Raw genomic sequence first — 26,959 nt, 5'->3', positions numbered from 1 at the left:
CAGTACAGTGTTGAATAGAAGTGGTGAGAGTGGACGTTTTTGTATTGTTCCATGCTTTTACCAGTACCATGTTATCTGTAGATTTTTCCAGAGATACCTTTAATCAGAATAAGTTCCCATCTGTTCCTAGTATGCTGAGAATTTCTTTTGGGGATTGTATTGAATTTTGCAAAGTGCAGTGTTTTCACACTTAGAAATTATTTTTCAAAGTTTTTTTTTTAAAATATGGCCAATTACATTGATATTTATTTATTTATTTAAATGTAGTGAGATTCTGTGGATTTGACCTAGAGTCACACCTCCAATCCTTTGCTCTTTTCAGTGACACCTTATATATATATATTTAAAAAATTTTTTTATTATAGTTGATTTACAGTGTTCTGTCAATTTCTGCTGTACAGCAGAGTGACCCAGTTATACATATATACATACACACACACATATATATACACATTCTTTTTCTCACAATATCCTCCATCATATTCCATCTCAAGTGATTAGATATGGTTCCCTGTGGTATACAGCAGCATCTCATTGCTTATCCACTCCAAATGCAGTAGTTTGCAGCTACTAACCCCAAACTCCCAGTCCATCCCACTCTTTCCCCCTTGGCCACCACAAGTCTGTTCTCCCTGTCCATGAGTTTGTTTCTTTTCTGTAGATAGGTTATCTATGCCGTATATTAGATTCCAGATATGAGTGCTATCTTATGCTATTTGTCTTTCTCTTTCTGACTTCACTTAAGTAGAGAATCTCTAGTTCCATCCATGTTGCTGCAAATGGCATCATTTTGTTCTTTTTTATGGCTAAGTAGTGTTCCACTGTATATAAGTATCATCTTCTTCATCCATTTTCATCTCTCAATGGACATTTGGGTTGTTTCCATGTCTTGGCTATTGTGAATAGTGCTTCAATGAACACAGGAGTGCATGAATCTTTTTCAATGAAGTTTTGTCCAGATATATGCCCAGGAATGGGATTGCTGGATCATATGGTAGTTCTAAATTTAGTTTTCTGAGGTACCTCTATACTGCTTTCCATAGTGATTGTACCAATTTACATTTCCACTAATGTTGTTGGAGGGTTCCCTTTTTTCTACCCCCTCTCCAGCATTTGTTATTTGTAGACTTACTAATGATGGCCATTCTGACCTGTGTGAGGTGGTAACTGCCTTGTAGTTTTGATTTTCATTTCTCTAATAATTAGTGATATTGAATATTTTTTCTTGTGCCTCTTGGCCATCTGTATGTTTTCTTTGGAGGAATGTCTCTTCAGGCTTTCTTCCCATTTTTCAGTGGACTTGTTTTTTTGCTGTTTTGTTTTATGAGTTGTTTATATGTTTTGGAGATTAAGCCCTTGTTGGTTGCATCATTTGAAATTATTTTCTCCCATTCTGTAGGTTGTCTTTGAGTTTTTGTTTGTTTGTTTATTTGTTTTTTATGGTTTCCTTTGCTCTGCGAAAGCTTGTAAGTTTGACTAGGTCCCACTGGTTTATTTTTATTGCCTTGGGACACTGACCTAAGAAAAACATTCGTAAGGTTGATGTCAGAGAATGTTTTGCCTATGTTCTTTTCTAGGAGTTTGATGCTGTCTTGTCTTATGTTTAAGTCTTTAAGCCATTTTGAGTTTATTTTTGTGCATGATGTGAGGGTGTGTTCCAGTTTCATTGATTTACATGCGCCTGTCCTGTTTTGCCAGTATGACTTGCTGAAGAGACTTGTCTTTTTCCCATTTTATGTTCTTGCCTCCTTTGTTGAAGATTAATTGATCGTAGGTGTCTGAGTTTATTTCTGGATTCTCTATTCTGTTCCATTGGTCTATATGTCTGTTTTTGTACCAGTACCACACTGTCTTGATTCCTGTAGTTTTGTAATATTGTCCAAAGTCTGAGAGAGTTAGATCTCCTGCTTGGTTTTTGTTTCTCAGGATTACTTTGGCAATTCTGGGTCTTTTGTGCTTCCATACAAATTTTTGGATTGTTTGTTTAAGTTCTGTGAAAAATATCATGGAGAATTTGATAGGGATTGCATTGAATCTATAGATTGCTTTGGGTAGTATAGCCATTTTAATGATGTTAATTCTTCCAGTCCAGGAGCATGGAATATCTTTCCATTTGTCTGAATCCTTTTTAATTTCCTTGATTAATGTTTTATGGTTCTTAGTGTATAAATCTTTCACCTCCTTGGTTAGGTTTATTCCTAGGTATTTAAATTTTGGGGTACAGTTTTAAAAGGTATTTTTATATTCTTTTTCAGATATTTCATTTTTAGTATACAGAAATGAAAAATGCAACCCCAATTTTCTGAATGTTAATTTTGTATCCTGCTACTTTGCTGAATTCATTGGTGAGATCCGGTAGTTTTTATGTGGAGTCCTTAGGGTTTTCTATATATAGTATCAAGCCTTCTGCATAGAATGACAGTGTTACAACACTCTTTTCTTCCAATCTGGGTACCTTTTATTTATTTATTTTTTTGTTTGTCTGATTGCTGTGGCTAGGACTTTGAATACTATTTTGAATAAAAGTGGTGAGAGTGGGCATTGTTGTCTTGTTCCAGATTTTAGCAGGAAGGCTTTCATCTTTTCTCCATTGAGTATTATATTGGCTGTGGGTTTGTCATAGATGGCTTTTATTATATTAAGATATGTTCCTCTATACCCACTTTGCTAAGAGTTTTTATTATGAATGGATGTTGGATTTTGTCACATGCTTTTTCTGCATCTACTGAAATGATCATGTGGTTGTTGACTTGTTCTTTGCTTTTTTTTTTTTTTTTTTGAAGGCTGAACCCATGGCATATGGAGGTTCCCAGGCTAGGGGTCAAATCAGAGTTATAGCTGATGGGCTACACCACAGCCACAGCAATGTGGGATCCTAGCTGTGTCTGTGACCTACTCCATAGCTCTCAGCAATGCCAAATCCCCAACCCACTGAGTGAGGGCGGGATTAAACCTGCATCCTCACCGATGCTAGTCAGATTCCTTTTCACTGCACCACAACGGGAACCCGACTTTTCTTTTGCTAATGTGGTGTATGAGGTTGATTGATTTGCATATGTTGAAATCCTTGTGAACTTGAGATGAATCCCACTTGGTCGTGGTGTATGATCTTTTCTAAATAATGTTGGATTTGGTTGGCTAAAATTTTGTTGAGAATTTTTGTGTCTATATTCATCGATGATATTGACCTATAATTTTCTTTTTTGGTAGTATCTTTGTATGGTTTTAGTATTAGGGTGATGGTGGCTTCATAGAATGTCTTTGGAATTATTCCTTTTTCTTCAGCCTTTTGGAAAAGTTGAAGAAGAATTGGTATAAGTTCTTCTTGTATGTTTGGTAGAATTTGCCTGTGAAGCCATCTGGTTCTGGACTTTTGTTTGTAGGGGAGTGTTTTCATTATGTATTCAATTTCATTTCCAGTGATCAGTCTGTTCAGGTGATGTATTTCTTCTTGATTCAGTTTTGGCTGGCTGTATGTTTCTAGAAAGTTGTCCATTTTTTTCTAGGTTGTCCAGTTTGTTGGCATATAATTGTTCATGGTATTCTGTTATGGTTTTTTGTATTTCTGCAATATCCATTGAGATTTCTCTTTTTCATTTCTTTGTTTATTTGAGTTCTTTCTCTCCTCTTCTTGGTGAGTCTGGCCAGAGGTTTGTCAATTTTGTTTACCCTTTCAAAGAACCAGCTCTTAGTTTTATTGATTTTTTTCTATTGTTTTTCTTTCTTTCTTTTTGCATTTCTATTTTATTGATTTCCTTTCTGATCTTTATGAATTCTTTCCTTCTGCTGACTTTAGGTTTTGTTTGTTCTTTTTCTAATTCTTTTAGGTGGTAGGTTAAGTTGTTGATTTGAGGTTGTTCTTTTTTGAGGAAGCCTGTATTGCTATGAACTTCCCTGTAGGAGCTGCTTTTGTGGTGTCCCGTAGATTTTGAATGGTTGTGTTTTCATTATCGTTTGTCTCGAGATATTTTTTAATTTCCCTTTTGATTTCGTCATTGACCCATTGGTTTTGTTTGTTTGTTTTGACCCATTGGTTTTTATTGTTTAGTCTTCGGGTAGTCGGTTTTTTCTCATTTCTTTTCCTGTGGTTAATCTCTAGTTTCATGCCATTGTGGTCAAAGAAGATACTTGAAATAACTTCTGTACTTTTAAATTTGTTGAGGTTTAGTTTTGTGCCCCGGTATGTGGTCCATCCTTGAGAATGTCCCATGTGCACTCGAAAAGAAGTGTGTGTGTATAGGGGGGGTGTATGTGTGTGTATGTATATATTTCAGGAATGTAATTTCCTAAAAATGTGAATTAAGTTTTAACTTTTCTATTGTGTCATTTAGGATCTCTGTTGCCTTATTAATTTCCTCTCTAGAGGACCTGTCCATTGATGTGAGTGGGGTGTTGAAGTCTCTTAGTATTATTGTATTCCCATCAATTCTCCTTTTATGTCCTTTAGTATATGTTGTATATATTTGAGTGTTCCTATATTAGCAGCACATGCATCGATGAGTGTAATATCCTCTTCTTGAATGGATCCTTTAATCATTAAATAATGTCCTTCTTTTTATGGCTTTTGTTTTAAAGTCTATTTTGCCTGATATGAGTATTGCAACTCCTGCTTTCCTGTCTTTTCTATTCCCATGAAATATCTTTTTATATCCCCTCACTTTCAATTTCTCTGTATCTCTTTGCCCTAAGGTGAATCTCTTGTAGGCAGCATATTGTAGGCTCCTTTTTTTAAAATCTAGTCTGCCACTCTGTGTCTCTTTTGATGGAGCATTCAGTCCATTGATATTTAAGGTAATTATTGATAAATATGTGTCTATTGCCATTTTAAGCCTTGTTTTCCAGTTGATTCTGTTTCTCCTTTGTTCCTTGCTTTTTTTTGGTTGGATGATTTCCTTATATTTTATGCTTGTATCGTCCTCTTTTTAGTTTTTGTAAATGTAATGTTTGGTTTTGATTTGTGGTTGCCCTGTTTTTCAAGTATATTAACCCCTTCCTATATCTGCTTGCTTTAGCCTGATAGTCATATAGGCTGAAACATGTTCTAAAAGAAAAAAAAAGAGTTTAGATTTTCTTAAATTCTTTGCCCATATTTTATGATTTTGATGTCATTTATTAGCATCTTCATGTTTATCCTTTTGCTGTTCTTTGTGTTTATTGTCACCTTTACAGTTGCTTCCCCCCCCCCCCCCCCGCTTTTAGGTCTATATGCTGGCTTATTTAGGTTGTTACTTTCCAGTTGTGATTTCCTCCATCCTATTTTTTCTTAATTCTTTTTTTATTTAGAGAAGCCCTTTCTGTAATTCTTTTAGAATGGGTTTAGTATTGCTGTACTCTTTGACTTTTTGTTTGTTGGAGAAATTCTTTATTTCTTCTATTTTAAATGATACTCTTGCTGGGTAAAATATTCTAGGCTGTAAATTTTTCCTCTGCATTATTCATTCTGCTGTTCAGTGCCTTTAACTCACCTTGTGTGTCTGAAAATGAATTTTCTAATTTTTCTTGGTTCCATATATTTTAAGTTCCTCTCTAAAGTAATCTGTATTACTATTCACATCCACTATTAATTTCTTCATATTTTCTCTTAATTCCTTGAGTATTTTCACTATCTCTTTTTTAAACTTTGTGTCTGTTAGACTGCATAGGTCTCTTTCATTGTTTGCTTCTTCAGGCAAATTCTCCTGTTCTTTTAACTGGGAGTGGTTCCTGAGCTGCTTCATTTTGCTTGTATTTTTCTTATTCTGTGAGTTCAGGGAAAACAACTACTGTAGTATCAGAGAGCTATTTATATGCAAGAGTGCCCCTGGGTATTTTGTGAGGGCTTACTATTTATTTTTGGCATCAGGGCTGCTTTTGGTTTGGATGCTTGCTGTCTCTTTGCTCAGTGCGTGCAGGCTGTTATCTCCTTGATAGGGTGCTGTGCATGCTTCCAGGTAGATGGAAGGAATGGGCAGGGCTAGTAGACAGGGCCTGGTTGCTGGGCCCTTGACAGTGGCAAGGACCCATGGAAACAAGGCACAGGTTCTTCCTCATTGCAGGGCCCTGGGAAGTAACAGTGACCCTCAGGCAGGTGTAGGTGGTGCCTGGAGCTTGCGGCAGTGGCAGGACGTCCGTTTTAACAGGGGAGTGAGAGCAACAGTGGGTGGTCCTCAGTTGCAATGCCCTATTCTGCAGCAACCCATGAAGTGACTGGGGCTGCAGGTGGTATCTGTTCACAGACCCCTAGTGGTGGAGGGCCATGCCCATCTATGGAGTCAGAGATAACTATGGTGATTTGCCTCCGTTGCTTGTACACCACACAGGAAGTGCCCTGTCATGCTTAGGCCATGCCACTGGTAGCTGGTGCAAGAGGGGCTGTCACCTGTAGCCCACACAAGAGGTGCCTCTCTGCTCGTAGCCTCACCCTCTGAGAATCCACGCATGCATAGTGATAGATATTCCTATTACAGTCTGCACCTACTCATCTTACCCTCACCGAGAATGGTGCCTTGCTTCTCCTGCAGGACCAGACCTCCCAGATTCTCTCAGCTGTGGCGCTCCACTCTCCAGCCCTTGGCACACTGCCCCCAGCCCCTCAGGCCATCTACACACAGCCAACCCTAGTCCTCTCCCCAGTACTGACCTCCAGAGCCTGAGTCTCACTGCTCAACCCCTTTTTGAGTATCTCTGGCTGTGGTTTCCAGGGAGGTGGTATTGATGATCTGTGCAGCTTGCTGTCTGCTTTGCCCCCTTCAATCCAGCTGGGCTTTTCTCTGAGGCTTTGAGGTCCCTCTGTCTCAGCTGATCTCCCCATCAGTTTGGTGGGTTCCCAGGGTGTGGGTTTCTTTCCTCTTTCACACCTGCCTCTCAGAGTCCCGTCCTGATGCCTCTCTCTCTCTCTTTTTTCTGTTTGTTTTACTGAGTTATGTGGAGGGTTTCTTGCCCTTCTTGGAGGTTTAAGGCATTCTACCAGCGTTCAGTAGATGTTGTATTTGAATCGTTGTACATGTAGATGGTTTTTTGTGTGCATGTTTTTGGGAGAAGGTGAGCACCATGTCTTACTCCTGCACCATCTTGATCTTGGCTCTCCTTGATTGATTTTTTTTTGGTCTTTTTTTTTTTTTTTTTTTTTTTTTTTTTAAACTTGGGCTGCACCCTCTGCATGTGGCAGTTCCCATCGGTTGAATCGGAGCTGCAGCTGCCGGCTTGTGCCACAGCCACAGCAATGCTGGATCCAAGCCATGTCTGCAACCTACCCCACAGCTCATGGCAACAAGGGATCCTTAACCCACTGAGTGAGGCCAGAAGTAAAACCCCCATCCTCATGGCTACTAATAAGGTTCATTACCACTGAGCCACAATGGGAACTCCTCTCTTTGAATGATTTTTAAATGGGAAACCAGCCATGCCTCTTGGTCTTGCTGTATTATTTATTCTTTTGTATATTTTTAGATTTATTTGCTAAAGTATTGTTTATTTTTGCAGCTGTGGTCATGAGGGATATAAGCATGTAATTTCTTGTTTGTTTTTATCTGCTTTTGGTATCAGAATAATGCTAGTCATAGACTGAGTTGGAAAGTATTCCCTCTTTAATTACCTGGGAAAATTTGCGTAGAATTAATATTACATCTTCCCCAAAGGTTTGGTAAAATTAACCAAATGAAGCCTACTGGGCCTGGAATTTTTTGTGTATGGGAAGGTTTTTAACTACAGATTCCATTTCTTTAATTCAGTTTGTTTTAATAGGTTTTCTTTGAATATTCAAGTTAACTGTTCCTTTAGTGGTTTTTTGCACTTCGTCTTTAATGAAATTTGTCTATTTCATCTAAATTGTTGACATTATTGCCAAAAATTTGTGTGTATCAGTCCCCTATTCTTTTTTTTTTTTTTTTTTTTTTTTTTTTGTCTTTTTGCCTTTTCTAGGGCCGCTCCCGCGACATACAGAGGTCCCCAAGCTAGGGGTCCATCGGAGCTGTAGCCACCGGCCTATGCCAGAGCCACAGCAATGCAGAATCCGAGCCACGTCTGCGACCCACACCACAGCCCACGGCAACGCCGGATCCTTAACCCACTGAGCAAAGCCAGGGATCGAACCTGCAACCTCATGGTTCCTAGTTAGATCTGTTAACCACTGTGCCACAACAGGAACTCCAGTCCCCTATTCTTATGTTAGAATGTAGTGATAGAACTTTTCTCATTCCCAATGTTGGTATGTGTGTTTTCTTTTTCTCCTGATTAGTGTGGCCAAAGGTTTATCAATTTTATCGATCTTCTCAAAGAACCAACATTTGGTTTTATTAATTTTTCTTTATTATTTTTATGTTTTCTCTTTCAGTGATCTTTGTTTCTTTTCTCCTATTTCAGTCTTTTTCTAATTTTTAACTTTTTTTTTTTTTTTTTTTTTTTTTTTGTCTTTTTTGCCACTTCTTGGACCGCCCCTGCAGCGTATGGAGGTTCCCAGGCTAGGGGTCGAATTGGAACTGTAGCCGCTGGCCTATGCCATAGCCACCACAGCAATAGAGGATCTGAGCCACATCTGTGACCTACACCACAGCTCATGGCAATGCTTGATCCTTAACCCACTGAGTGAGGCCAGGCGTCAAACCTGCATGCTCATGGACAGTAGTCAGATTGGTTTCTGCTGAGCCATGTCGGGAACTTCCTCTACTTTCTTAAGATGGAAGTTGAGGTCATTGTTGTGAGAGCTTTCTTCCTTTCTAATACAGAAATTTAATGCTATTTAGTTATCTTCTAAGTACTGCTTTAGTGGCATCCTGAAAGTTTTGACATACTGCGTTTTCATTTTCTATACAGTGCAAAATACTTTCTACCTTCCTTCTTCTTTTTTGATTCCTAGGTTATTTAGAAATGTCTTAGTTTCCAGTTGTTTTAACATTTCCAGAGATTTTTAAGGTTTAAGTATAAACCTGGTTGCTTTAAGGTTTATAGTATAAACTGCTGATTTCTAATGTAGTTCCATTTTAATAAGGGAACATACTTTTTATCTCTTGACTTTTTCATTTTATGACCCAAAATGTTTCTTTTTTATTATTTAAAATGTTTTGTGTATACTTGAAAAGGACATGTATTTTGCTATTGTTGAATGGAGTGTTCTATAAATGGTCAATTTGTAGTGTTTAAATCATCTTTGTAATTAATTATTTTCTACTTGGTCTATCTCTTATTGAGAAGGGGGTATTGAATTCTCTGACTGTATTTTTGTATTTCCCTATTCCTTTAAATAGTATTAGTTTTTCCTTCATGTATTTTGAAACCCTGTGAGTAAATGCATAAATGTTTAGGGGTTTTATGTCCTTTTGGTGAGCCTCCTTTTTATTATGAAATTACTCTCTTTATCCTTGGTAATATTCTTTACTCTGAAACCTACTTTGTCTGATATTATTATAAAAATTTTAGCTTTCTTTTGAGTGGTGTTAACATGGTATATATCCTTTCCCATCTTTTTGCTTTTGATGTATTTGTGTTTTTATATTGAAACGGCATTTTTAGTAGGTACCTTTTCTAGAGGTTGCTGAGATCATGCCAGTTTTGTTGATTTGCTAGAACAATTCATGGCACTGAAGGTGTAGTTGTATTTATGGCTTTGGTTATTAGAACAAAAAGGATACTAAAAAAAGAAATCAGCGAATGGGAAAATGTGCATGGGATGAAGTCTGGAGGAAACTAGGCATAAACTTCTAAGAGTCCTCTCATGGGTGGGTGCTGAGGATACATCTAATTGTCCTAGCATTGGCCACGACAATACACATGAATGTTCTTTGTCAGGAAAGTGATGTAAAGACACAGTGCCCAAGGTTTTTATTGGAAGCTGCTCATGGAGTCACCTTTAGCCTAGCAAGTGCAAAGATCCCAGACTCTCAAAAGAAGTAAAGCAGATGTTAGTATAAACCACTGTGTTTGTACGAGCAATTGCGGCATAGTGAGCCACTCTTATTAGTTACGGATTGGTGGGAATCCTCCCTGAATTTAATTTCCAGATACTAGTCAGAGGCCAACTTTAAAAGCAAAGGATAGCAAAAGGTAACAGTCTAGGGTCTGCTGTGTTAGCTCTTTTCTGCACAGAAGCATATAGTTTGTCTTTTTTTTTTTTTTAATCCATTTCTGCTATCTCTGCTACTTAATTAGGGTATTGAGCCTATTTGTATTTATTGTGATTAGTTCTTAGGTATAAATCTGTCATCTTGCTATTTGTTTTCTCTTTGTCCCATTTGTTCTTAGTTCCCCTTTTCCTCTTTTTATGCTTTCTTTTAGATTAATCAAGTATTTTTCTTATTCCAGTCTATCTTTGTGATTTGTAGCAGTGCACCTTTGTTGCTTTATAAACCTTAAATATATTACAGTTACTTTGAAGTGATACTATATCACTTTATGGATAATATAAACATTTTATAATACTATACTTTAGTCTCTTTTTTTAGCAGGATAAGTTTTGTTGAGGTATAAATAATTTACAAGGCTGTGGTAATTTCTGCTCTGTACTTCAATCTCTTTCCTCCCAAGTTTTGTGCTATTGTTGGCATAGATTTTACTTCTACATGTTGTAAACTCCAAGTGTTACCATTTCTGTTTAAACCATCAGTTGCCTTTTAAAGAGATTTAGATAACAAGAAAAAAGTTTATGTCTTTATTTATTCATGTAATTACCGTTTCATGTATTCTTCACTCCTTTAGGTAGATCCATATTTCCGTCTGGTGTCATTTTCCTTCTGCACTGAAAAATTAACCTTTTCCATAGTATCATGTTGCTGAAATCACATAGTATGTTGCCTTTTCAGATTGACTTCATTCAGTTAGTAACATGCACTTAAGTTTTCTCCATGCTGTTTCCTGGCTTGATAGCGGCATGTCTTTTTATTGATGAATAATATCCCATTGTCGCAATGTATCATAGTTTATCTATTCACCTGCCTACTGAGGAACATCTTGGTTGCCTTCAAGTTTTGGCAGTTATGAACAAAGCTGCTGTAAATATCCACGTGCAGGTTTTTTGGTGGACCTCCTGCTATTTTAAATACGTAATTCAGAAATGAGATTGGATAAAATCACAGGGAGAAGTTCATGTTGAAGGAAATTATAATGCTCTATTTGTTAAGTTTGGCATTTAAAAACTGGAAATTGGGACTCTCATCTCTGAAAATAAGATGGGATTCTTTAATTTTAGGGATACTTGGTCTTCCTTTCTCAGTTCTAAAATTGTACATAAATGTCCTTTTTAAAAAATTTTATAACCATTTTTTTTTTTTTTTGTTATAGCTCGTTTACAGTGTTCTGTCAATTTTCTACTATACAGCAAGGTGACCCGGTTACACATACATGTATACATTCTTTTTTCTCATGTTATCATGCTCCATCATAAGTGACTAGATGCAGTTCCCTGCGCTATACAGCAGGATCTCATTGCTTATCCACTCCAAAGGCAATAGTTTGCATCTGTTAACCTCAAATTCCCAATCCATCCCTTCCCTCCCCCTCCCTCTTGGCAACCTCAAGTCTGTTCTCCATGTCCATGGTTTTCTTTTCTGTGGAAATATCCTTCTTAAATTAGTAATCTTCATATATTTAATGCATTAATGGAAATTGCAGTAGGAATTAATTATGAGGGTTTTTTGTTTTTTTTTGTTTTTTTTTTTTTGGGGGGGTCATTACATATTGGTAGAAAGTATGGGCTCTGGAGACAAATGGACTGTGTGTGTTCAGATCTTATTTCTACCACTTACTATGACATTGAGCAAGCCAGTCAGCGTCTTTAAGCCTTTGTTTCCTCACCTAGACTGTGGGAACATAAATAGTGCCTAGCTCTTAGAGTTAAGGTGAAAATTAAATAGAAATGCATGAAAAGTACATAACTCAGCACATAGGAACAATCAGTAAATAGTAGCTGTTGTGTCTGTTTTAAAATGCAATATATGAAGAGTTCCCTGGTGGCCTAGTGTGTTAAGGATCCAGCATTGTCACTGCTGTGGTATGGGTTCAGTCCCTGGCCCAAGAGGTTCTGCATGCTCTGGACATGGCCCCCAAAACTGCAGTGTATGAATTCATGATATTTTCAGCTCCTTTGAAGGCAGTTATTTATATTCTTTTTTTTTAAGTGTTTCTGGTATATAGCAAAGTGATTCAGTTTTATATAAATATATAATACAGATATGTATTATATGTTATACATATATAATATGTAATGTATTATATAATATATATTCCTTTTCATATTCTTTTCCATTAAGGTTTATCTTAGGATACCGAATATAGTTCCTTGTGCTATACAGCAGGAACTTGTTGATCCATTCTATATATAATAGTTTGCATCTTCTAGTCCCAAACTCCCAGTCCATCCTCCCCATCCCTCTCTTCCTTGGCAACCACAAATCTGTTCTCTATGTCTTTGGGTCTGTTTCTGTTTAGTAGATAAGTTCATTAGTATAATATTTTAGATTCCATGTATAAGTCATCATATGGTATTTATCTTTCTCTTTATGACTTATTTAATATGATAACCTCTAGGTCCATCCATGTAGCTGCAAAGGCATTATTTCATTCTTTTTTATCGGTAATATTTCATTGTATATGGGTACAGTGTCTTCTTTATCCATTCATGTGTTGATGGGTATTTAGGTTTTTTCCATGTCTTGACTATTGTAAATAGTGCTGCAGTGAACATATGGGTGCATTTATCTTTTTGAATTACAGTTTTGTCCAGATATATGGCCAGAGTGGGATTTCTGATCATATGTAAATTATATGTATATATTTTTTGTCTTTTTGCCTTTTCTAGGGCCTCTCTCACGGCATATGGAGGTTCCCAGGCTAGGGGTCTGATCAGAGCTGAAGCTGCTGGCCTACACCAGAGCCACAGCAACGCAAGATCCGAGCCTCACCTGAGACCTACACCACAGCTCATGGCAATGCCCGATCCTTAACCCACTGAGCAAGGCCAGGGACCGAACCCGCAACCTCATGGTTCCTAGTTGGATTCGTTAACGACTGAGCCACGATGGAAACTCCTAGTTTCTTTAGCCCTATCTGCATCCACCTTCCTTTTCCATCTCTATTTCTTCCATTCTGTATTTCATTTCCTCAGGTTCTCTACTCTCTATTTTGCCATTTGCTGTCCACTCTGTTCATGTCTAATTCTTGCTACGACATCAGATCATATCTTAAACCTAGCTTTTCTGGAAAGCCTTCCCTGACTGCTCCCAACCCCTTCCTGCATCAGCTCTCCTGTCTAGATTATGTTCCTTACTGTCTTCTAGAACTGTGTTTCTCATTCCCAACACTCATCCAGCTTTTAATGATTTGGTCAACATGGCCTCCCCAAGATTACATGCACCGTAAGATTAAAGGTTGTGTTTTTTTTGTTTGTCCCTGTGTCCCTGGTGCCCAGTACAATGCCATACCCAGGTGTGTACTAAGTATTTGTTGAAGGAATGAATTTGGGTATCTAGAAAGTTTTAAGTTGTATCTGGAATTACATGTAATAATTGCATTGTCGCCTTTTTTTGTTGACTTTCTCTATTCCTTACAGCTGTTACTTAAAACAATTTTTTTTAAATTTAATTTTATTTATTTATTTTTCTCTTTTTGCAATTTCTTGGGTTGTTCCTGTGGCATATGGAGGTTCCCGGGATAGGGGTCCAATTGAAGCTGTAGCCACTGGCCTACACCAGAGTCACAACAACAAGGGATCCAAGGTTTGTCTGCAGCCTACACCATAGCTCATGGCAACTCGGGATCCTTAATCCACTGAGCGAGGTCAGGGATGGAACCCACAACCTCATGGTTCCTAGTCGGATTCGTTAACCACTCACTGAGCCACGACGCAAACTCCAAAACAATTTTTTTTTTTAAGTAATGAACTTATTTTAGATTAAGAGGGAAAAAAAGCTACCATTTGCCAGGCCTCAGGTTGGTCTCTTTAAGTAAATTGTTTCATTTGGTTCTTACTATCAATGTGGAGTTGGTTATTCTTATCTCCATTTTACCAGGAGATAATCTCTGGTTAGATATGTTGAAAGGTCAAATGGCAGAAACATGTCAGATGAGTGGATTCAAGCTGAGATCTCTCTACTCTGGAACCTGTATTCTTTTGCTCTAACTATATTCCTTCTCTAATTTAATGTCCACATTAAATAATTAATACACACTTTCTAAGAAATTTCTTATGAGTAGCTCAAATGTCAGATTTTGCATTTATGGCATTGACTGCAGTACTTACAACAGTGCTATCTGTGCTCCTGTGGCGAACAGTGCGTATTGTACAGCACAGCATAGTAAAGGTGAAATTTGCACTGGAATAAATTTTAATCTAGGGTAGAAATTGCATCACAGTGTCAAAGGAATTAATTTTAAGAGCTCTTGTTCTGTAACATTAGACTAAAAAGTGATTCTCTTCATTATTTTCAGGGACTATTTTTGCATACGGACAAACTGGAACAGGTAAAACTTTTACCATGGAAGGTGTTCGAGCTGTTCCTGAACTTAGAGGAATCATTCCAAATTCATTTGCTCACATATTTGGTCACATTGCAAAAGCAGAAGGTGATACAAGGTAAATGAAAATTGTTTTCTGATATTGAGAAGTACAAACATTAGAAGATGTCTTCATATCTATTTTATAAACACATTGCAAAAGTGTTCTTTAAACATTTCAGTATTTTTTTATGTTGTTAAGAAATGATGTTTTGCTGGAGTTCTGCTGTGGTGCAGTGGGTTAAGAATCCAACTGCAAAAGCTTGGGGTTGATCCCTGGCCTGGCGCAGTGAGTTTAAGGATCCGGCATTGCCACAGCTGCAGCAGAGATTGCACCTATTGCTCAGATTCAATCCCTGACCCAGGAACTTTCATAAAAAAATAAAATAAAATGATGTTTCATTTACAGATTTTTGGTTCGAGTGTCCTATTTGGAAATATATAATGAAGAAGTTCGTGACCTTTTGGGCAAGGATCAGACACAGAGGTTAGAGGTAAGGATAATTGAAATTGGAGCAATAGAATATGTACTAAATTAAGGTCTTTTGTGTACAAAATTACTTTTAATATTTAACTTATTTTTTGACCAGGTAATGTGATATCATGGTTTAAAAATAAAAATATTTTAAACATTTATACGTTGAAAAATCTTGTTCCTATCCCATTTTGCCCAGCCTAAGACAACCATTTTCATTTATCCTTTCAGTGTACCTGTTTTTTTGGGGGGGGAGATGCCTCTGGCATGCAGGAGATCCTGGACTAGGGGCCAGACAGTGCCACAACAGTGACAACACCTTATCCTTTTTTTTTTTTTTTCCACATCTTTTTAGGGTCACACCCGTGGCATATGGAGGTTCCCAGGCTAGGGGTCAAATCAGACCTGCAGCTGCCATCCTGCATCTCAGCCACAGCAACACCAGATCTGAGCTGTGTCTGTGACAGCTCACACCTCATGGCAACGCCGGATCCTGAACCCACTGAGCAAGGCTAGGGATCTAAACTGTGTCCTCGTGGATGCTGGTCAGATTCATTTCCACTGAGCCATGGTAGGAACTCCACAACATCAGATCCTTAACCACTAGGCCACCAGGGGATTTTCAGTATTCTTTACGTAAATACAGACAAATTTTATTTTTACTCCAAAAATAGCATACTATGTACATTGATAAAAGCAAGTGCCTAATTGAAATTTTTATTGAGGCAAGTGTAGATTCACTTGCAATTGTAGAAAATAATACAGAGGTGGCCCTTTGCACAATTTGCCCCAGTGGTAACATTTTACAAAGCCGTAATGCATTACCATGACCATAATACTGACCTTGATACAGTCCACAGATCTTCTTCAGATGCCCCCAGTTTTTCTTACACTGACTTGTGTCGAATACCATTTTATCACATGGGTAGATTGGTGTATCTGCAGCCACATCAGGGTACTGAACAGTTACATCTCAAAGATGCCCATGCTGCCTTTTTCTAACCACATCTGTCTCTTTTGTGACCACTACCCTCTGTTCCCAGCCCCAACCCCTGGCAACTGCTCATCTCCTTTCCAATTCTTCAGTTTGGTCATTTCAGAAATATTAGGAAAATATAACCACACAATATGTAACCTTTCGGAATTGTATTTTTCACTTGGCATGACACCCTAGAGATTCATCCAAGCTGTTTCTTGTATCCATAGTTCATTCCTTTTTATTACTGAGTAGTGTTGCATAGTGTATTTAACCATTTATCTGTTGAAATTCGTCTGCACTGTTTACAGTTTGGGGCACTTATTGGTAAAGCCACTGTAAACATTCACGTAGATTTTTATGCAAAGTTGACATTTTCTGGTATGAATGCTCAAGAGTACTTCAGAATTTAAGTCAAACATTTAAAGTGTCAAAATACAGGTATTAAGACTAACTGAATGTAGTCACAGATACTTGTGATTTCAGTCTTTCTTTTACCTAAAGGAAAAACTATACTTTATTAATTTATTTATTTCGTCTTTTTTTTTTTTTTTTTTTTTTGGTCTTTTCTAGGTCTGTACCTGCAGCATATGGAGATTCCTAGGCTAGGGGTCTAATCAGAGCTGTAGCTGTGGGCCTATGCCAGAGCCACAGCAACTTGGGATCTGAGCCGCGTCTGCAACCTACACCACAGCTCATGGCAGTGCTGGATCTTTAACCCACTGAGTGAGGCCAGGGATTGAACCAGCAACCTCATGGTTCCTAGTCGGATTTGTTAACCACTGAGCCATGACGGGAACTCCAAAAAATTAAACTTTGTGACTGAGAAACTCTAGTTTCTATACTTTTGGATAATAGATTGGTACTAAAGACTATTTTCATCCTGCATCTTAGAAAAGGGCAATTGTGAGATTATTTGCATAAATGTCAGATAATCACGAAATTTGTAAATTGGTACATAATGCTTTTAACTGACAGGTATAACTGCTTCACATTCATTTTTAAAATCAAGATATAATTCACATAGCATAATATCTTTTTAAAGTGTACAAGTTAATGATTCTTAGTATCTTCACAAAGCTATGCGGCCATCACTACTATCTAATTAGAACATTTTATTACTCAGAAAAGAAACTCATTGACCATTAGGAGTCACTACTCGTTCCCCTTTCTCCCCTCCTCCTGGTAACCAGTAGTTCACTGTCTGTCTATGCATTTGCCTATTCTGGACATTTCATTTAAATAGAATCATAGAATTTTTGTCTTATATGTCTGACTTCTTTCACTTAGTATAATGTTTCTAGGATTCGTGCAAGTTGTAGCATGAATCAGTATTTCATTTCTTTTTTATTTTTACAGCTTTATTGCTATATAACTCACATACCATACACTTCATCCATTTAGAGTATACAGTTCAGTGTCTTTTGATACTGTCACCACAACTAGTTTTAGAATTCTTTTATACCCCCAAGAAGCCCATACCCCTTAGCTATCACCCCCACAACCCCACTCCACCTGTTTTCCACAGTCCTAGGTAGTCATTAATCTACTTTTTGTCTCTACAAATTTGCCCAATTGGATATATCCTATAAGGGGATAACACAGTATGTGGCCCTTTGGACTAGCTTTTTTCACTTAGCATAACTTTTCGTGGCACAGGCATATTGTAGCATGTATTGGTATTTCATTTCTTTTTTTGCTGAATGATATGACATTGTATTTGATTCTTTCATCAGTTGAACATCTGAGTTGTTTCTTTTTGTCTGTTAGAAATAATACTGCTCTGAACATTCTTGTACAGATTTTTGTGTGACTATAGGGACACCCTGTTTTATTGTGCTACTAGATTATGCTTTTATAGATAATGTGTTTTTTTCAAAGTGAAGGTTTGTGGCAACTTTACATTGAGCAAGTCTGTTCACCGTTTTTCCAGTAGTGTGCTTATTACTTCATGTCTCTCTGTCACATTTTGGTAATTTTTGCAATATTTCACACCTCCCACCAGCTCAAAGTTTGTGACTCGCTGAAGGCTCAGATAATGGTCAGCATTTTTTAGAAATAAAGTATTTTTAAATTAAGGTACATACATTTTTTTAGACATAACGCTATTGCACACTTAGACCACAGTATAAAGATAGCTTTTATACACACTGAGAAACCAAAAAATTCATATGACTTGCTCTATTGCAGTGGTCTGGAATTGAACCTGCAATATCTTTGATCCATAGATTTTTTTCAGTTCTCCTGGTTGTATATCAGTGAATGCAATTGCTAGATAATGTGGTAACTCTATTTTTAATCATTTGAGGAACTACTAGACTGTTTTTCCAAGAGGCTGTATCACTTTACATTCCTGGCAGCAATGTATGAGGTGTTTAATCTCTCCACATCCTCATCAGCACTTGTTATTGTCACCATTTTAGTGGTAAAAGGGTATCTCATTGTGGGCTTGATTTCCATTTTCCTGATGGCTAATTACATTGAATATCTTGTCACACCATTTATATTTATTTTTTGGAGAAATTTCAGTTCAGATCCATTGCTCATTTTTAATTGGGTCTTTGTCTTTTTGTTATTGAGTTGTAATAATTCTTAATCTATTTTAGGTACAGGTTTGTTAATAGATAGGTAATTGACAAAACTACTCTCCCATCTGTGGGTTGTTTTTTCACTTTCTTTTTTTTTTAATTTTATTTTTTTAAATTTTTTTATAATTTTATTTTCCCACTGTACAGCAAGGGGGGTCAGGTTATCCTTACATGTATACATTACAATTACATTTTTCCCCCCACCCTTTCTTCTGCTGCAACATGAGTATCTAGACAAAGTTCTCAATGCTATTCAGCAGGATCTCCTTGTAAATCTATTCTAAGTTGTGTCTGATAAGCCCAAGCTCCCAATCCCTCCCACTCCCTCCCCCTCCCATCAGACAGCCACAAGTCTCTTCTCCAAGTCCAGGATTTTCTTTTCTGAGGAGATGTTCATTTGTGCTGGATATTAGATTCCAGTTGTAAGTGATATCATATGGTATTTGTCTTTGTCTTTCTGGCTCATTTCACTCAGGATGAGATTCTCTAGTTCCATCCATGTTGTTGCAAATGGCATTATGTCATTCTTTTTTATGGCTGAGTAGTATTCCATTGTGTATATATACCACATCTTCCGAATCCAATCCTCTGTCGATGGACATTTGGATTGTTTCCATGTCCTGGCTATTGTGAATAGTGCTGCAATGAACATGAGGGTGCACGTGTCTCTTTTAAGTAGAGTTTTGTCCGGATAGATGCCCAAGAGTGGGATTGCGGGGTCATATGGAAGTTCTATGTATAGATTTCTAAGGTATCTCCAAACTGTTCTCCATAGTGGCTGTACCAGTTTACATTCCCACCAACAGTGCAGGAGGGTTCCCTTTTCTCCACAGCCCCTCCAGCACTTGTTATTTGTGGATTTATGAATGATGGCCATTTTGACTGGTGTGAGGTGGTATCTCATGGTAGTTTTGATTTGCATTTCTCTTATAATCAGCGATGTTGAGCATTTTTTCATGTGTTTGTTGGCCATCTGTATATCTTGTTTGGAGAAATGTCTATTCAGGTCTTTTGCCCATTTTTCCATTGATTGATTGGCTTTTTTGCTGTTGGGTTGTATAAGTTGTTTATATATTCTAGAGATTAAGCCCTTGTCCGTTGCATCATTTGAAACTATTTTCTCCCATTCTGTAAGTTGTCTTTTTGTTTTCTTTTGGGTTTCCTTTGCTGTGCAAAAGCTTTTCAGTTTGATGAGGTCCCATGGGTTTATTTTTGCTCTAATTTCTATTGCTTTGGGAGACTGACCTGAGAAAATATTCATGATGTTGATGTCAGAGAGTGTTTTGCCTATGTTCTCTTCTAGGAGTTTGATGGTGTCCTGTCGTATATTTAAGTCTTTCAGCCATTTGGAGTTTATTTTTGTGCATGGTGTGAGGGTGTGTTCTAGTTTCATTGCTTTGCATGCAGCTGTCCAGGTTTCCCAGCAATGCTTGCTGAATAGACTTTCTTTTTCCCATTTTATGTTCTTGCCTCCCTTGTCAAAGATTAATTGACCATAGGTGTCAGGGTTCACTTTCTTGATGTCCTTTGAAGCATAAAAGTTTAAAATTTTGATCATGTCTTATTTATCTGTATTTACTTTTGTTGCTTGTGCTTGTTGGTATTTTATCTAAGATGTTGCTTCATCCAAGGTCATGAAGATTTATGCCTTTTTTTCACTAAGAGTTTTATAGTTTTAGCTCCTATATTTAGGTCTTTTATTTATCTCTAGTTCATTTTATATATAGCATGTGAGGTAGAGGCCCAAGTTCACTCCTTTGCATATGGATATCCGGTTGAGTTATCACTATTATTGAAAAGACTACTCCTCTCCTGCCACCCCCATTGCAGTTTGCTTTTTTCACTGAACAGTGGATTGTGGCAGTCTTTCTATATTACTTCTATCCATGTTGCTGCAAATGGCATTATTATGGTTTTTTGTTTTTTTGTTTTCTTAGGTCTGCACCTGCAACATATGGAAGTTCCCAGGCTAGGAGTTGAATCAGAGCTACAGTTGCTGGCCTGCGCCATAGTCACAGCAACTCAGGATCCAAGCCATGTCTGTGACCTACACCACAGCTCACAGCAACACTGGACCCTTAATCCACTGAGTGATACCAGGACGGAACCCGCATCCTCATGGATACTAGTCAGATTTGTTTCTGCTGTGCTGAGATGGAAACTCCTATTTTGTTCTTTGTTATGGCTGAGTAGTATTCCATTGTGTATGTATACCACATCTTCTTAATCCATTCATCCATCAATGAACATTTAGGTTGTTTCCATGTCTTGGCTATTGTGCATAGTGCTGCAATGAACATAGCCATGCATGTATCTTTTTCAATGAAGTTTTGTCCAGATATATGCCCAGGAGTGGGATTGTTGGATCATGGGGTAGTTCTTTATTTAGTTTTCTGAGTTACCTCTATACTGCTTTTCATAGTGATTGTACCAATTTACATTCCCACCAGTGGTGTAGGAAGGTTCCGTTTTCTCCACACCCTCTCCAGCATTTGTTATTTGTAGACTTGAGTGGTTCCTGAGTTTCTTCATTTTGTTTATATTTTTCTTATTCTGTGAATTTAGGGAAAACAGCTATTGTCTTGGAGGGCTATTTATATATGAGAGTGTCCTGAGTATTTTGTGAGAGCTTACTATTTTTTTTTGGCATGGTGCTGCTTTTGGTTTGGCTGCTTGCTGTGTCTTTGCTCAGTGTGTGCAGGCTGCTATCACTTTGATAGGGTGCTGTGCATGCGTCCAGGTAGATGGAGGCAGTGGACAGGGCTAGTACCCAGTGTCTGATTGCTGGGCCTTTGACAGCGGCAAGGACGCATGGGAAGGTAGTGCAGGTTGTTTCTCATTGCAGGGGCCTGGGAAGTAGCAGTGACCCTCAGTCAGGTGTAGGTGGTGCCCAGAGGGTTTGACATCAGCAGCTGCAGGGCATGTGCATTTCCAGGAGAGTAAGAGCAATAACGGTGGTGAGCACCACCCTCCTCTGTGCCAACCTCTGAGGTGACTGGGGCTGCAGGTGCTGCCTGTTCACAGACCCCTGGTATTGGTGAACCACACCCACCTCTGGAGTCAGAGATAACTGCTGTGGTTTGCCCCTGCCACCTGTACCACAGGAAGCGCCCCATCATGCTTAGCCCAAGCAGGAAAGGTGCCACCACTGGTAGCTGGTGCTCTTGCACCCATAGCCCCACCCTCTAAGCATCTGCTCAGTGATAGATAGTCCTATGGCAGTCCCCCCACCTCCTCTTGCCCTCCCCAAGAATGGTGCCTTGCTTCTCCTATGGGACCAGACCTCCTCGTGGGTTCCCTTGGCTGTGGCGCACTACTCCCCAACCATTGGCACACTGCTCCCCAGCCCCTCAGGCTGTCTCCACACAGCCAACCCTCGTCCTCTCCCTGGAACTGACCTCTGGAGCCTGAGTCTCAGTGCCCAGCCCCTGCCCAAGTGTCTCAGGCTGTGGTGTCTGGGGCAGTGGTACTGACAGCCTGTGCTGCTCTCTCACTGCTTTGCTCTCCTCCGTCCAGCTGTTGGGCTTTTCTCTGAGGCTTTGAGGTCCCTCTGATCTCCCCATCAGTTAGGTGGCTTCCCAGGGTACAGATTCCTTTCCTCTTTCACAGCACCCTCTCAGAAGTGCTGGTACTGCCCTGATTCCTTTCTCTCTTTTTTCCTTTTGTTCTACCCTTTTGGAGGTTTATCTGCCAGCGTTCGGTAGATGTTCCCTGTGAATCGTTGTACATGTAGCCTTTGGTGTGTGTCTGTGTTTGTGGGAGAAGGTGGGTACCACATCTTACTCCTCTGCCATCTTAATCTCTCCCCTCCTCGCCCACAAATTTCTATACTGTTCTGGGCAGGGGAGTAACCGGCCCTGTTGAGATCCATTGTTTTGGTACTGTGACCTATTTGTTAATACAAATTAAATTTGTGTTTTTATGGAAAAAATTCTTTGATAGCGTTTCCACCCAAATTTTGAAAAGGTTTCATAAATAATAGTAATAGACAATAATGTATATCACTCACTCATGTTCATGTGCCTTATATCTAGACGAACTTGCCAGTTCTGAGTCAGACTCTCCACTAAATGTAAGCGGTTAGTTTCCAGGAATGTCTAGACCATATTTGAGTTACCAGGACTCTGTGTAATGAAGCTGAGATCAATACATGGTGTCTGTGGAAAGGATTAATTCTTTCCCTTCCTTTTTCTCCTCCTGGTGGGGTCTTGCCTCAAACTAGGGCCAGGATCACCTAACGAGTTTCAAAACCAGAGATGGAAAACAGGATTCGAATTCATGTGCCAAGACACTTATATGCACACCTAAGATAAAAGTCAAACCATTTCCCAAAGATTAACTTTGATGCAATAGAATAAACGCCTGTACATAAGGAATTTTATCCCATTTTCTTTCCTTTTACGAAACAGTTCTTGTTGACGCTTGGTGTTACAGTCTAAAGAACCGTTGAGGGATCATTGTTCATCAGAGCCTAAGGGCCGTGTGGTTTTACAGCAGAGTTTTATTTTCTTCGTTTCCGTGGGAGCATGGCTGAAGATCTCCCAACTTCATAAAATAACGTCTTGCGGGACGACAGATGGAACAGAGTTTTTATTACCCATTATTCTTTCACAAAACTGACATGGCCAGAAACAGACATACTGGGAGATCGGTATCTGGTGTCTTCTCAGGGTCATAATTTCCTAGCACGTGAATGGAAAGTTTCCTATCTGCTCTTCGAAGTGGGGGTGCAGATGAGACTTGCTCTGACAAAGAGTTTCTCATGTTAGAGCAGTGCCAGATGGCCAAGGGATGCCGCCACCCAAAAGAGAAGGTCCAGTTAAAGCAGTACTGTGCTCAATACCAGATGACCAAGTTCTGTGTCTTCCCCCTACAAAAAGTGAAATTCCGGTCTCGGTAACTCAGTGGTGAAGAATGCCCTGGTGTCAGCTAACGCGCAGTCGCGCCCCTTACCAGAGACCATCTTGCAGACCAGGACCAGAGCCTTGTTTCCTTTACCGGGGATCACTGTACCAGGGGCTGGCAGGGTCTGGCTAGCAGCAAGTGCGTGGGTTGTCCCTTAGACAAAAATGCTCAGGCAGCTGCTGGGCAAGATCAACACCTTACTACTAGTAAAATTAGGGCTTAATGTTTATCTCATGAGAAAAAGGGTAACTTTTTTCCTGATGTATAGATGTATCTTGTAAAAGAGACCCCTCCCCCTAAAGCCCAAACCTCTAATTGGATTTAAAACAAACACGTGGAATTTAGTGACTTTGTGACTTTTGTCTCTGCTTTTTTTTTTTAATTAAAAAAATGAAAAAAATTTAATTATAGTTCAATTTCAGTGTTTGGTCAATTTCTGCTGTACAGCGAAGTGACCCAGTCATTCATACATACACACACATTCTTTTTCTCATACTATCTTCCATCGTGTTCTGTCACAAGTGATCACAGCAGGACCTCACTGCCTAACCACTCTAAATGTAATAGTTTGCATCTGTTAACCCCAGATTCCCTCTTGGCAACCACAAGTCTGTTCTCCATGTCTGTGAGTCTGTTTCTGGTCCATCGATAGGTTCATCTGTGCCATATTTTAGATTCCACATATAAGTGATAATCATATGGTATTTGTCTTTTTCTTTCTGACTTACTTCACTTCAGTGAGAATCTCTAGTGGCATTCATGTTGCTGCAAATGACATTATTAATCGTTCTCTTTTATGGCTGAGTAGTGTTCCATTGTGTATGTGGAGCACATCTTCTTAATCCATTTATCCGTTATGGACATAAAGGTTGTTTCCAGGTCTTGGCTGTTGTGAATAGTGTTGCAATGAAGATGGGGCGCATGTATCTTTTTGAAATTGTAGTTTTATCTGGATATATTCACAGGACTGTAATTGCTGGATAATATGTTAATTCTGTTTTTAGTTTTTTTGAGGAACTTCTGTACTGTTTTCCATAGTGGCTGTACCAGTGTACATTCCCACCAACAGTGCAAGAGGGTTCCCTTTTCTCCACCCCCTCTCCAGCATTTGTTATTTGTAGACTTTTAATTTCTTATTTATGTTTTTGTCATACCCGTGTCGTGCCTGGACCAGGGTTTGATCCCACACCACAGCAGCAATCAGAGCCACAGCAGTGACAATACCAGAGCCTTAATCTGCAGACTTTTAGTGATGGCTCTTTGAACTGCTGTGATGTGTTACCTCATTGTAGTTTTGATTTGCATTTCTCTAATAATTAGTGATTTTGAGCATCTTTTCATTGTGCCTATTGACTATCTGTATGTCTTTTTTGGAGAAACGTCTATTTAAATCTGCCCATTTTTCAGTTGGGTTTCGTTGTTGTTGAGTTGTATGAGCTGTTTGTATATTTTGAAAATTAAGCCTTTGTCAGTCACGTCATTTGCAAATATTTTCTTCCATTCAGTAGGTTGTCATTTCCTTTTATTTATTGTTTTCTTTGCTGTGCAAAAACTTGTAAGTTTGATTAGTTCCTATTCGTTAATATTTGTTTTTCTATTGCCTTAGGAGACTGACCTAAGAAAACGTTGATATGATTGATGTCAGAGAATGTTTTGCCTGTGATCTCTTCTGGGAGTTTTATGGTGTCCTGTCTTATGTTTAAATCTTTGAGCCATTTCAAGTTTATTTTTGTGTATGGTGTGAGGATGTGTTCTAACTTCATTTATTTACATGCATCTGTCCAGCTTTCCCAGCACCACTTGGTGAAGAGAGGGTCTTTTTCCCATTATATATTTTTGCCCCTTTGCTTCCTTTGTCAAAGATTAATTGACTCTAGGTGTAGGTGGGTTTATTTCTGGGCTCTGCATTCTGTTCCATTGATCCATATATCTGTTTTTGTGCCAGTATCATACTGGTATGATTACTGTAGCTTGTTCTATTGTCTAAAGTCCAGGAGGGTAAGTTTCCAGCATTGTTCTTTTTCCTTAGGATTGCTTTGGCAATTATAAATCTTTTATAAAGGTTCCATATAAATTTTAGGATTATTTGTTCTAGTTCTATGAAAAATGTCATGAATAATTTGATAGGGATTGCCAGTGTTTGTAGATTGCTTTGGATAGTATGGCAATTTTAATAAAAAAACTTATTCTTCCAGTCCAAGAGCATGGGATAGCTTTCTATTTTTTTGAACCCTTTTTAAATTTTTTATTAATGTTTTATAGTTTTAGCACATACATCTTTCACCTCCTTGGTCAGGTTTATTCCTATATAATTTTTTGGGGGGTGCAATTATAAATGGTGTTTATTTTTACATTCCCTTTCTGATATTTCCATTGTTAGTGTAAAGAAATGCAACCACCTTCTGTATGTTAATCTTGTATCCTGCTACTTTGTTGAATTAGTTTATCAGTTCTCATAGTTTTTGCATGGTGTTTTTAAGGTTTTCTATGTGTAGGATCATGTCATCTGCATGTAATTACAATTTTGTTTTTTCCTTTCCGGTTGGGATACTTTTTTCTTTCTGATTGCTGTGGCTAGGACTACTAATACTATGTTAAATAGAAGTGGTGAGAGTGGGCATCCTTGTCTCTTGTTCCAGATTTTAGTGAAAAGGCTTTCAGCTTTTCACCATTGAATCTTATATTGGCACTGGGTTTGTCATAAATAGCTTTTATTATGTTGAGCTATATTTCCTCTGTACCCACTTTGGTAGGAGTTTTTATCATGAATGGATGTTGGATTTTGTCAAATGCTTTTTCTGCATCTTTTGAGATGATCATGTGCTTTTTGTCTTTGCTTTTGTTAATGTGGTATATCACATTGATTTGCATATATTGAGCTATCCTTGTGAACTTGGGATGGATAGTATGTTACCCCCCCCCTTTTTGTGTTTTTGGGGCCGCACTCGTGGCATGTGGAGGTTCCCAGGCTAGGGGTCGAATCGGAGCTGTAGCCACTGGCCTACTCCACAGCTACAGCAATGCCAGATCTGAGCCAAGTCTGTGACATACACCATAGCTCACAACAATGCCAGATCCTTTAACTTACTGAGCAAAGCCAGGGATCGAACCTGCATCCTCATGGATACTAGTCAGATTCGTTCCACTGAGCCACAATGGAAACTCCGTGTGTGACCTTTTTATTGTGTTCTTCAGATTCAGTTTGCTAATATTTTATTAAGAATTTTCACATCAATATTCATCAAAGATATTAGCCTCTAGTTTTCTTTATTTACATATTTTCTATTAAAGTACAGTTGATTTAGAGTGTTGTGTCAGTTTATGCTATACTGTATAGTGATCCAGACACACACACACACACATATATATGGATACACATTGTTTTGCTCATACAGTCTTCCATCATGTTCTGTCCTAGGAGATTGGATATGGTTCCCTCTGCTGTACAGTAGGACCTCATTTTTTGGTCATATCTTTTTCTGGTTTTGTGTCAGAGTGATGGTGGCTTCATAGACTGTCTTTAGTAGTTGTTCCCTCCTCTTCAGTCTTTTGAAA

At 38.5% G+C, this 26,959-nt stretch overlaps 1 protein-coding gene across 7 annotated transcripts in view; it reads left to right on the top strand.

Moving 5' to 3' along the window:
• The window catches only part of KIF3A (kinesin family member 3A), a 137,070-nt gene that overhangs the window by 8,332 nt on the left and 101,779 nt on the right, over positions 1 to 26,959 (top strand). For all 7 annotated transcript variants that reach the window (XM_005661644.2, XM_021085422.1, XM_013995118.2 and 4 more), the window contains exons 3-4: positions 14,395 to 14,539; positions 14,870 to 14,954. In XM_005661644.2, coding sequence (XP_005661701.1) covers positions 14,395 to 14,539; positions 14,870 to 14,954 — 230 coding nt within the window. The remainder of the gene's footprint in view (positions 1 to 14,394; positions 14,540 to 14,869; positions 14,955 to 26,959) is intronic.

Source organism: Sus scrofa, chromosome 2 (genome assembly GCF_000003025.6).
Source record: "Sus scrofa isolate TJ Tabasco breed Duroc chromosome 2, Sscrofa11.1, whole genome shotgun sequence".
In the NCBI taxonomy this organism is placed as follows: domain Eukaryota; kingdom Metazoa; phylum Chordata; class Mammalia; order Artiodactyla; family Suidae; genus Sus; species Sus scrofa.
This window is presented reverse-complemented; position numbering and strand designations above follow the sequence as displayed.